The sequence below is a fragment of the Larus michahellis genome, chromosome 2, assembly GCF_964199755.1.
Source record: "Larus michahellis chromosome 2, bLarMic1.1, whole genome shotgun sequence".
Lineage (NCBI taxonomy): Eukaryota > Metazoa > Chordata > Aves > Charadriiformes > Laridae > Larus > Larus michahellis.
The window spans coordinates 27,757,820-27,769,455 of NC_133897.1; the positions used below are offsets into that span (position 1 = coordinate 27,757,820).

The 11,636-nt window shown below is 37.0% G+C and overlaps 1 protein-coding gene across 1 annotated transcript in view; it reads left to right on the top strand.

Annotated features, from left to right (window-relative positions):
- CASD1 (CAS1 domain sialic acid O acetyltransferase 1) overlaps positions 1–11,636 on the top strand; it is a 35,067-nt gene that overhangs the window by 20,508 nt on the left and 2,923 nt on the right. The window contains exons 9-17 of the mRNA XM_074574696.1: positions 393–818; positions 1,212–1,301; positions 1,877–1,996; positions 4,061–4,217; positions 5,690–5,769; positions 6,586–6,687; positions 8,213–8,353; positions 9,997–10,074; positions 11,055–11,147. Coding sequence (XP_074430797.1) covers positions 393–818; positions 1,212–1,301; positions 1,877–1,996; positions 4,061–4,217; positions 5,690–5,769; positions 6,586–6,687; positions 8,213–8,353; positions 9,997–10,074; positions 11,055–11,147 — 1,287 coding nt within the window. The remainder of the gene's footprint in view (positions 1–392; positions 819–1,211; positions 1,302–1,876; positions 1,997–4,060; positions 4,218–5,689; positions 5,770–6,585; positions 6,688–8,212; positions 8,354–9,996; positions 10,075–11,054; positions 11,148–11,636) is intronic.

An 11,636-nucleotide genomic window follows, 5' to 3' on the forward strand; every position in this document is an offset into this window, starting at 1 on the left:
TTTCATTACCGTTCCCCTTTAGGACCTGAGTTTGTGAGCTGTTTTTCATTTATAGTCCATTTAGCTCTTTATAGCTCCTTTTATAGCCAGTAGAGAGAAGCCTTGTGTTGTAAGGATTAGCTCTTTTTGCTTAGCTCAAGAAGCTTGAGGATTTCCTGTTTGGAAGAGATGTTTTGGCTGTGTTGTTGAATGCAACTAGGTATATGGGGGTACTGTGAAATTTTATCGCTGTAATGATAAGGGAGAATTGCACATGTTTTATGTCAGTGGATGATCTAGAAGAAAATGTCTTGTGATGAAAATGTTAACTTTTTTATTAGAGATTAATTGATTTCTTATGAAAATGTTAGCTTTTTTATTAGAGATTAATTGACTGCCTATTTCTTTGACAGAATGCGATGATTCTTATGAATGTCTACTGCAATAAGATAATGAAGCCCATTGATGGCTCCTGCTGCCAGCCTGAGCCTCCTCTCACTCTGATACAGAAGTTAGCTTTCTGTTTCTTTACTTTGTCTATTATTGGATATTTAATTATCAATTTAATTCATCGGAATAATTTTCGGAAGAACAAATCATGCACCGATTTGGAAAGTGGAGAGGAGAAGAAACCTGCCATCAGCACTCCTAATGTTTCTACTTTAGAGATGCTCTTACACTCCTTCTGCAAACTTGGTCTGATCATGACCTATTTTTATCTATGTGACAGAGCAAATCTTTTCATGAAGGAAAATAAATTTTACACACATTCGTCTTTCTTCATACCAATCGTCTATATCTTGGTTTTGGGGGTATTTTATACCGAAAATACCAAAGAGGTAATGATCATGTTGACGTCCTATTTATAATGTTGTTTCCCAGTTTAAGTGTAAATAACTAATTGCTAAATATTGAAATTTAAATTTTCAAATTTATAACTCATCTGCAAAAAAATGCACTCAGAATCAATATAATGTTTGTGTGGAATTAGATGCAAAAACTTTTTGAAAGCATATGGGTATGAGCATTTTTAACCATTGTCACTCAGGCTTAGCTCAGATACAAGAGAGTGTAGGGCACGTTAAGATCTGGTGTCCGCTAGACAGAAGTGTTTTACAATTGAGACCTATTTACCCATAAAGTGGTTTATTGTTTTGAACTTTTTCTCCTCATTTTGTAGATGTTCGTTGTACTTTTTGGAATAGCAACACTCTTGTTTTGTTTTGCATTAGACTAAAGTGTTAAATAGAGAACAGACTGATGAATGGAAGGGCTGGATGCAACTTGTTATTTTGATTTATCATATCTCTGGAGCAAGCACTGTAAGTGATTTTAATTTCATTTTTTTTGAAGTGGGAGCACAATTTGTCTATGTTACTTCAAAAAGAAGATAGTACAAATGCATATTATATCTGAACAGAATTAATAACTCATCCTGTTGTGCCTGTAGTTTTAAAAACGGTATTAGTGGAATTAGTTTTTCTCTCTATTGAAGTGTAGATTTCTTTGGTAAGAGCATTTTATGTGTTAATTAGCCAATGAAAAAATATACTTCTAGAACATTACATTAGTATATTTTTAACTGCTAGTTTCATTTTTATATTCAGAACTTGAAACTGCTGAAGGTAAGCTTTCAAAGATCCTTTCTAAACTCTGTTAACTGGTTACAGAATACGGAAAGTGTAGAGCAATAAATAGCAGAAACTCCTTTTAACATCAGGGAGGTTAGGGCAACAAAAGAGCTTAGTAAGAAACAGGGAAATGCAGCATAATGTTTCTTTTCTTAGTTAAATCTGATTTACTGCAATGCAGAAAAAGCATAAAATGGGGCGGAAGAAAGGAAAATCAAAAGCATTGACGTGGATATTTATAAAAGGTGCTTTATTTTTCTCCACAGTTTTTGCCTGTGTACATGCACATTCGAGTTCTGGTTGCTGCATATCTGTTCCAAACAGGTTATGGACACTTTTCATATTTTTGGATAAAAGGGGACTTTGGTGTATACAGAGTGTGTCAGGTAAGATTGTCTACTTACTGTTTTTTTATAAAGAAATTTGTTCGGATAACAAAATATCCATAATATAGCCATACTCCCTAAATAATGTGATATGAGATTACTTAACCAAGTTTTGCACATTAAAAATGACTGTTGTTTCTATGTAATCTGACCTGTTTAATTGGTAGTGTTTGTCCAATACAAACATATAGCATATAAATGATACTTGCAATGTAAAAATGTAAGTATGTAGACTTTAAAATATCAAGACAAACATTTTTCAGTACATAGCCATGGAGTCTTCATTGCAGTAGCAATTTGCAATATATAGCAATATATAAGTAATGATCCAGGCAGGCTGGCTGGCAGTGAAGAGGGATATCATTGACAACAAATTTATTTATGAAATCTTCTTAGATTTATTCTATGGTCACTGGTGAGTAAGAGGTTTATATGAATAGCTGTGCTGTTCTGCATCGCCCTCTGGAACAGCCTTTCTCCAGTTACTGTTGAGATTAGATAGGTGGTGTGAATGTTCTCATCTGCTCTTCCCCGTTGGCAAAAAAAATGATGGTTTTCTTAAATTAGTCATTGGAAATACTTCATTTTGCTTCTCTTACTTTGTTCTTAAAATATCAGTCTGCTCCATGTTGATATTTTCCTCTGTGTTTGGGTTTTTTTTAATTATTAGTATGTTTCTATTAGAGTTTTCTTTATACAAGTAGATATATGTTTGGTGAATCCACGAGACAGGTGTGTACAGAATTTCTGGTTTTGTCTTCTTCTGTGAATAAAGGTAATTACTCAGCAAGTTATTCAGCAGATTGGTTTGCTTGCTCCCAGCATGGCAAGTCTTTATGTAGGTGGAACAAATGTTGTCTTGTATCCAATTTAAATGGAAGTAATTTCCACTTTTAATTTTTGTATGCACTTTGGATTTTTTCCTCACTTGTTGGTGAAATAAAAAACGTTTTGACTGGTTACTTGGGGCCATTAATAGTGGCCCAAAGCACTTGTCGTATCTTTCTTTCCTCCAGATGAGTGATCTTTTGGATCCATTAAAGAAACTCTTCATATTGCTATTTCATTAAGTATCCAGCTGTTATGCATTAAAGTAGATTACTAATACATGAACAAGAGGCATCACTGTAGTATTTGCCAAATGTTGTACGTTACTTTTTCTTTCATTTTCAACTGAGAATTTGTTGGGTTGGGGTTTTTTGTTGGGACAGTTAGTTCTGTGTAACTATGGCTAACCCTTTGATATATAGAATACGGTCAGAAATACCACACCCCTTTCTATAGAAACAGATGAAATTTCACAAATGTATCAGATGTATCTGCTTCCTTTGAAAAACAAATATGCAGGGGTTTTCTTGGTGGGTTTTTTTTTGTCATTTAAAAACTGGTATTTTTCTTGGTCAAAAAGCTCTTTCAGTTATGGGTTTGAGTTTTCCACTCAAAATGCAAAATAGCAAGGAAGCAATTACTTTTCAGTCAGCTATATGGATTCTATGGGTTGTTTTCTTTTCCAAAGACAGTGTATTGGAGCCTACGTTAGTTAATAAAGAAAATAAATTTTCCCACCATGGCAGTACTGGAGAACATACATATTTTTGTGGCTTCCCCTGCCAGGTTTCGCGGTGCTATTGTTATATTCTCATGTAGCTCGGGTCATTGTGCTTATTAAATGTATGACTGCAGCCGAACTGCCGCACTGGTGATGACATTACCCTGGCTTTAATTGAGCGAGCCCAGGTGCTGTGGGAGTGAAAGCAGGGAGGCACTAACAGCATCCAGCAACTGGAATACTCAGTCCCCAGCCTGGAATCAGTTCTATTTTACCCTGTTTTCATTGCTATCTCTACCCAAATAGTCCAGCACAGGACAGATCCAGTACTACATAATCCTCCTGCAGTCTTGTATTGCATTATTGACGTTCCCCGAGATACTTTTGCCATGTTTCAACTGAAATATAATCAGCATTTGAGGTGTAAAATATAGAAAGAAACATGTCCCCCATCTCTCTTAGCTTTGCCTCCCAGTTTATATATCCTCTGCCTTCTCTTCTCTGACTCCTTCCAGGTTTTATTTCGCCTCAATTTCTTGGTCGTGGTACTGTGCATAGTGATGGACCGACCGTACCAGTTCTACTACTTTGTGCCATTAGTCACTGTCTGGTTTATGATCATTTATGCCACCTTAGCTATATGGCCTCAGATAGTCCAGAAGAAAGCAAATGGTAAGATTTTTTTTTCCCCCCTTCTGCTATAAAAAATTTGCATGTTACTACAAATAATAATCATACAGAAAACAGTATTGTTAGTACATCTCAGTCTCTTTAACATAGTCAAAATATGTTAAACGGCTGTTCACAGAACTAAGGTTTATCATAGACAAATTAGATGTCAGTTGAAAAATGTAACGGCTGTTAACTAAGGTTTATCTCTGGTTACAGTAATATTACAATACTTTTTAATAGGTTTTGACCATCAGAAATGTGTTTTATCAAGAGTTGTAATATTACTGAATGCAAACTGAAAATATAGGTTGCGCTATCTATGGGTACGGCATGAGCAGTGAACGTTCATCCATCTCATCCGATGTGTCTCATCCATCTTGAGCACTAATTCTGCCATATCCTGCCAACTAAGAACTTGGCGTTTGTTATCTTAGTATCTTGTATTAAGTGAGCTATTAGAAGTGTGTCTTGTGATACAGATATTTTAAAGAGAAATTGAAGTGAAATTGCAGTTTATTTTATGCATTGCAGTTCATTGAAGAGCTGTCATCATGTGGTAAATGCGTATTATTTAATTCACCTAAATTAGAACTAAAACCTTAAGAGTCTTAAATCCTCCTTCCCTATCGATGGAGTAATATCCAAATTTTATAGTCTGCAGATATGACAGTGAAATATATCAAATGCCTGCTAGGAATAGATGCTGCAAAAATATAATTAGAGAGTAGTTTACAAGATATCTTGAGGGCAAATAGCTCCACTGTTTTTTTTATTTTTAGTTTTTTTCCTACTAAGGCACATCTGTTCCAGATACAGAGAAATGACTATTGTGTATTTTGGAGCAATAGTGTACTGTGAAACTAGAAAATCTTTCAATGAGAACTTTCACTTGTTTATGTCGCTGTTTACAGCTGGTAATTTATATGGTGAGAGAGGGAGATGATCTCTCTTGCAATGTTGAGGCTTGGGTAGAGCTTAATATCAGTCAACAGCTTTGAGGAGCGGTTTCTCGGGCTTGTCTTAACGAGATACTTGTCCGTAATGACCTGCAGTTGAGCTTTGGAGTACAAATGGTACCTCAAAGTTTAATAATGTGTGCTGTACTTATTTCACGCTGTTGGGCATTTTGTTTCATTTGTTTATTTACAGTCACCTACAATAAGGACTGCTTGTGCAGTGACTGGGAAAACAGAGGCTTTCAAACAGTGTTTCTGTTTTAGACAGAAGCTTAATTTAGGATTAATAGGTTGTTCATTACTGTGAGTGCTTATTTTAATTGCTTAAAGTAAAATTTAATATGTAAACGTAGATAGTGATAAAATATTGCTAGTAATATTTGAACATTTATTTGCGAATATATCTATTACTAAGCATAGCCACACTAAATAATTGGCAATTATTATTTAATGTGTCCTGGGTTTTGCTAATGAAAAATTGATGACTGTATGCTGATGAATTTATTTCTTCCTCAGGGAACTGCTTATGGCACTTTGGTTTGCTGCTGAAACTGATTTGCTTACTGACATGTATATATTTTCTGTCATATTCTCAGGTTTGTAAATTTTGACTATTTTTATCCTTAACTACCTGAGAGTATATTACCCATCTCTACTTTTTAATGTGTGCATAACTTATATATTTGCTCCTGATCATAAATACAAAAGAAAAAAGAATGGAACCTTTCTGTTTCTTTTCATGTTTGAATTGGTGTGGATGCTGGAAAAAGCACAGTTCTGTATCTTACTCATTTGTTTGTAAATGCTTGACATGTTTTCAGTATACTACTACAAATGTAATAAATATAAAGGTCTATGCATGGTTTCGGGGTGGAGGTTTTTTGATGTACTTAAAGTTACTGGGTTTTGCCAGCATATGGCGATACATATGATGATATGAAGATCTGTGTCTCTTAAGAGACCTGGTCTCGGCTTTGATACCTTATAAAAAGACTGGTTCTAATGCTAAATTAGGGACTTACTGCATGCCGTAAGGATAGCTGACAGAAATAAGGACAGAGTTGGTCACTCTAGGATTTTACAGGGAGGGGTTGTGTGGTTTTAATCCCTCGTTGGTTTTAAGCCTATTGAGCTGTAGCCTTTGTAGAGTATGCATTCGTTATCCCAACACGTCAGCAGATCCCTTTATGGGAAGCAAAACTGAAACACTCTTTCATCTGAAAAAGTATTTTTTTTTTAATTTTTTTTTATTTTGGAGGAGGAGTGCCTTCTAAGGAAGCCTCTTGTTTTGGTAATGCCACGTAGTTCATGAAATAGGGATGTGAGAAGATTAAAAGACAGCATATTGATTTAAACTTAGTAAATAAGGTTAACATCAGTGTTAATGCTTTTGCCATGTTTATTTTTTACAGGGCGCATTTGAGAAGATATTTTCTTTTTGGCCGCTGTCGAAGTGTTTTGAGCTGAATGGGACTGTCTATGAGTGGTGGTTTAGGTGGAAGCTGGATCGCTATGTATGTAACATTTTCATAAATTTTTATATAATTATTTAATAAATTTAAATAAGCTTTTAAGTGTATTTTTCAATCTGGGGGGAGGGAGGGCTGTTTTCCAAATTTCTTTTGGAGGAAATCCAAAGAAAGCAGGAGTTTGTCCTGGTGGATTGTTTAATAGAAGACTAAGCTGCATCCCCCTTACTTCTGCAAATGTCTGTCAAAGCCTTGATTAAAAGATGGGGGTTGATTTATTTGCTGCTGGATCCTTCTTAGTTTGCTTTTAAAAAAATAAAGTCATAAAGGGACCTAGATTTGTCTCTTCTAAAAAAATTTGCTGTGAAAATTTAACACCTGTAAGCACTTCAGGCTATTGAAATACAAGGCGAATTATTGTAGTGCCTTTCTTAGTGGTGTTTTTGAAAGTCATAGAATCATCGAATGGTTTGGGTTGGAAGGGACCTTACAGATCATCTTGTTCCAACCTCCTGCCGTGGGCAGGGACACCTCCCACTAGAATACGTTGCTCAAAGCTCCATCCAGCATGTCCTTGAACGCTTCCAGGGAAGTCTTATCAATTAAAAATATATTTATTTTAAGGTAACCTTTAAAGCACTGTTAAAATCAGGGTCTTGATGCCAAAACCAGATTATTCTTGCACATATTTTCAAATGGTTTTCCAGTGGGAAAGTGCTTTCTTTCCAGTTACTGACCCTACAGTGTGTGGTAATAAAACAGGGAGACACTGGGTTGGGTTGGTTTTTTTTGCCTTCTTGGTAAGATAAGTGAAGTTTCTAAGATGGGAGCATTTATTTGTTAACCTTATCCTTAATGGGATCACTTGCACACTTCTCCCTCTGGCAGTCTTTGGTGACTGAGATTTGCGGAGCACACGGTTGTCCCGTCCTGGGCTGCTCCCATCAGCAGTGCATGCTGCGCTGCGACATTTCAGACTTGGAGCTTTGTCGCTTGTGAACAGCGTGTGTTCTGTCGTGTCGCTAAAGAGGAACTCCCAAAATAAATACAGAAGACAAGCACCACGCAGGCCCGAGACAGCATCGTCTTGCTAGCTTGTGAGAACTTGGCATAAGATGGTAAAACACTCTCTGTTGAAGAATTGTGTCTGTGAGAGAGGGAAGCACTTGTAGTGCTTCTTGAATGCTTTCACCTGCCAACTTGGGAGAAGGCCAGAGACTCATGGTTTTTCCCCAGAGAAAGCCCTTTTCAGTGCTGGCGTAAATTGCAGAGGGGATAGTAGGTACTTGAAAGCTTCTTGAAATTTCGTTGTCGTGTCTTTCGTACTCCATGAAGCATTAGTAAGAGTACTTTATTTGTAGTTTCTGAGTTGAGTTACAAATGCAGCTTATGACAACCTAGTGTAGAAAGTCTGGGTTGGTTTGCTTTGGTAAACCTGGGAAAGGACCTTTTGACACCTAAGCTTTGGTATTAGAAATAGTTTATCCTGCAGCAATTCTGTTAACAGTTTGCACCTGAAGTACTTGTAAAAGGCATGAAATATTCATTGCATTCTGTTGGTCTTTTACAGGTGGTTTTTCATGGGATGCTGTTTGCTTTTATTTATCTGGCATTGCAGAAACGTCAGATGATATCAGAAGGAAAAGGAGATCCTCTTTTCTCCAACAGAGTTTCAAATGTTTTATTATTTATTTCAATTGTATCCTTTTTGGTACGTACCTAGTATAACTAGTATAATCAGGTTTGTAAATCTCTAAAGAATAAGTTTTCTGAAGTTCTTTTCTAGAAAATATATTGATTTTAAAAAAGGAAGTCTTGATATGGAGATATTTCAGCTGCTGTTGCGTGAAACGGGGCCAAGCGGTTTTGGCAGAAGATAACCCCCCTTGCGTTCTAACACTCCTCACCGAGGTGGGAGGCTAGGTGCGGCTAGGTTTAAATTCTGAGTGATGCCCAATTCAGCACTATCAGTCCAATCGCGTTTAATATATATTAAACTACTACGATTTGGATACACTAATAGTGGACTGCACCTTCAGTCTAGTCGTGCTCCTGAACTAGCACGGCCTCTCTGTAGTTTTGGTCGCGTTCAGTGAGAAAGCGGAACGACTAGCTACTTAAACAGTGCAGTTTATTTAAACAACAGATATATAGGTTCTTTAGGATTGCCGGTGATAAATACACTGTCTGCAAAGCACGTGCAAATAAAGATATTGCTAAGTATACAAACGCGCGACAAAATTATAAACGATACAGCCTGGCTATAAATGTAGGGTAGAGATTCTCTAGAGAAATTTCTAAGTCCCCGAGAAAGCGCTCGGTGTAATCGAAGTCTTACCCAAAGGCGTCCCTATGGGGGGGAAGAGAGGCTCAGCCCGTCGACTGATCCCGGAAATCAGCGGTGTAATTCTTCGCGATGGTGTCTTCCCCGACATCCCCTCTCTCTTGGGCTATTTTTATATTATTTTTTTATCTTCAAAGTGGAGTTTGAGTGACTTTAGTCATACATACTTTTATTATGATTAATGTATTCAAGGAGGAGTGTTCACACCTCGGGGGCGGATAGCCTCCGGGATGGAGGTGTGTTTTGGTACATTGTGGTGAGCAAAGTTCGCACAAAAGGACAGCATTTCATCAACATTAGACGAAATGTTGGCTTGGGTAGCGTGTAGGCCGCTTATCAGTTCCGTAGTACCATCTCGTCCCCATATCTGCTATTCGTCACAAGGGAAGGCCACGGAACAAGCGTGTTCCGTTCCATCCCTCGTGTAGTTTCGCAAACAACCTTGTACAGGGAATCACAGATGTTGCATTCTTTGTGTGCTAGCTGCGGCTGTATTCTACCTCAGAAGCCTCTTGATTTTATGACTTTCCTTAATGTGTGAACAATGCTGTATTTTTGTATTCTTGGCCAATTTAGTAGTTATTCCACAGCTGCGTTTTTGTCGCAGCCCTACCTATCTACTCACTAAAATGTTTTTCCTTTCAGTCAACTGTAGGTGAAAACATCATCACTCTTTCAGTTCATTGCAAAGGTTGCAAGAAAATTGGATGATAAAAATAATATGGTAGATAACGCAGCTCTTATCTCCCCTCTTGATTGCTTGTCTATTTGTAATGAAAAAATTGTCAGCGGTATGGCCGTATCCTAGGGTATGAATAAGCACGGTGCTCATCAGCTGCGAAGAACAGTTTGGGAGAAACACAAAACTAAGCACAATGTAGTTTTTTCTTTTACTGCCCCACATCTTAGTGAACCAAATTCTGCTGAAGCGCTTCAGAATAGCTTAACTCTTGTTTCATTTTTAAATGTTACATATAATTGCTACACAGACTGATCTTTATATCTTTTAGACCTACTCTATTTGGGCTAGTAGCTGTAAAAACAAGACAGAGTGCAATGAACTACATCCTTCTGTTTCTGTGGTACAGGTAATTATAATTATAGTCCTTTTCCTTACATGATAGAATCTAGTCTGTTCTTATTTGGACTTTTTAAAAAATTCTTTTTAAAGATATTTTTGTTTTAGTGTGGAATGTCAGATATTGAGCTTCATTCTCATGTCTGAAAGTGAAAAAGGGTTTAACTATGTTGCTCGCTGTTTTTCATTGCCTTTAAGCACTGAAATGGCATGCTGTGATTATACTTTTGATTAACCTTGATGTCCTTAGCGTAGGTTTCATCTGCACTGTTTAAGTCCAAACCCAACTTTTGACTAATAGCACAGCAGGGGAAAAGCAGAGAGCTGTAGAGACGCATGAGTGTTTGGGAGGTGTTAGTGTAGGAAGCAACCTATGGGACCTTGTAGTCACTTTTAAGCAGAGAAGTGGCCCACAGGGACATGCACGTGTTTTTTTAAATTTGGATTTTCCTTTTAGTGTTCCCTGCCCCAGTATACCCCCACCTGTCTAATTCTGTTCCCCCTTTGTTTCTTTCTTTTTTTTTTTTTAAAAAAAGTTTGTCCTGCTCTCTCGAGGGGTAGCATGTGTGTCTTAATTTTTTAATACCAATTTGTCCATCTTGACATGCTCTCTTTAAAAATTGAGGGTTAACTCCGATTTGTGGCCACCTTCATTTTAGGCTGGCGTGGTATAACATGTTTTGTGACCATGCCTAGGAAGCGTATAGTTGTATCTATCAACATCAAGGCCACGATTCTACTGAAGATGTAAATGTGACTTGCTGTGCTGTAAAAACGTGTGTTAAGAGATTTGCAATTTCAAGACCTACTTTGTTAAGTATAAACCGCATGGATTTTTGTTTGGTTTATATATTTATTGGATTTTAAAGAAAATCTAATGCATGACAGGTTAGACAGTGAAAATGAATAAACCTCTTGTGTCTGTGTGTGTGTGTAACCTGCTTGTCATCCACAGTCACTATTTTTTTTTTTTACTTTTTTTTAAAAAAGATTTTAGCTTTCATCCTCATCAGGAACATTCCTGGATATGTCCGATCTGTGTATAGCTCGTTCTTTGCCTGGTTTGGCAAAATTTCTCTAGAGGTAAGTAGAATGATCAGAAGTACAGTGAATTAAAACTTTGAAATGTAAGGTGGCTTTATTATCTAAATTGTAGTATAACACATAAATAGTGAAAACGTTTATTAGCTTATTTAATACTATGCTGTTTGACCTCTTTCAGCATCGTAGCTTCTGTCTACACTTAAAAATCATAGCTGAAATAGTAGTTTCAGGACTGAACTTCTCTCTTATGCTGGTTTTTGGGGGGGAGCTTAGGGTCGTGAGGGTGAGCTGTGGTGTGAATGCAGTTGGAAGATAAAAAGTTCAAGCCAGTTGAAGAACCAGCGTGAATTATCCTGACTGGTATAAGTACGCTTATAAATGTCTTTCCCCTAGCAAGCTTTCCTGCATTAATAAACAAATGTAACTTTACAAACAAAACCCTTCTTAGTGCAAATGTTACCTTGTTCCATTGAGCGTATATTTTGAAACAGTAGGAATTATCTTGCGTTCCATTTTATTCGCTGTTTA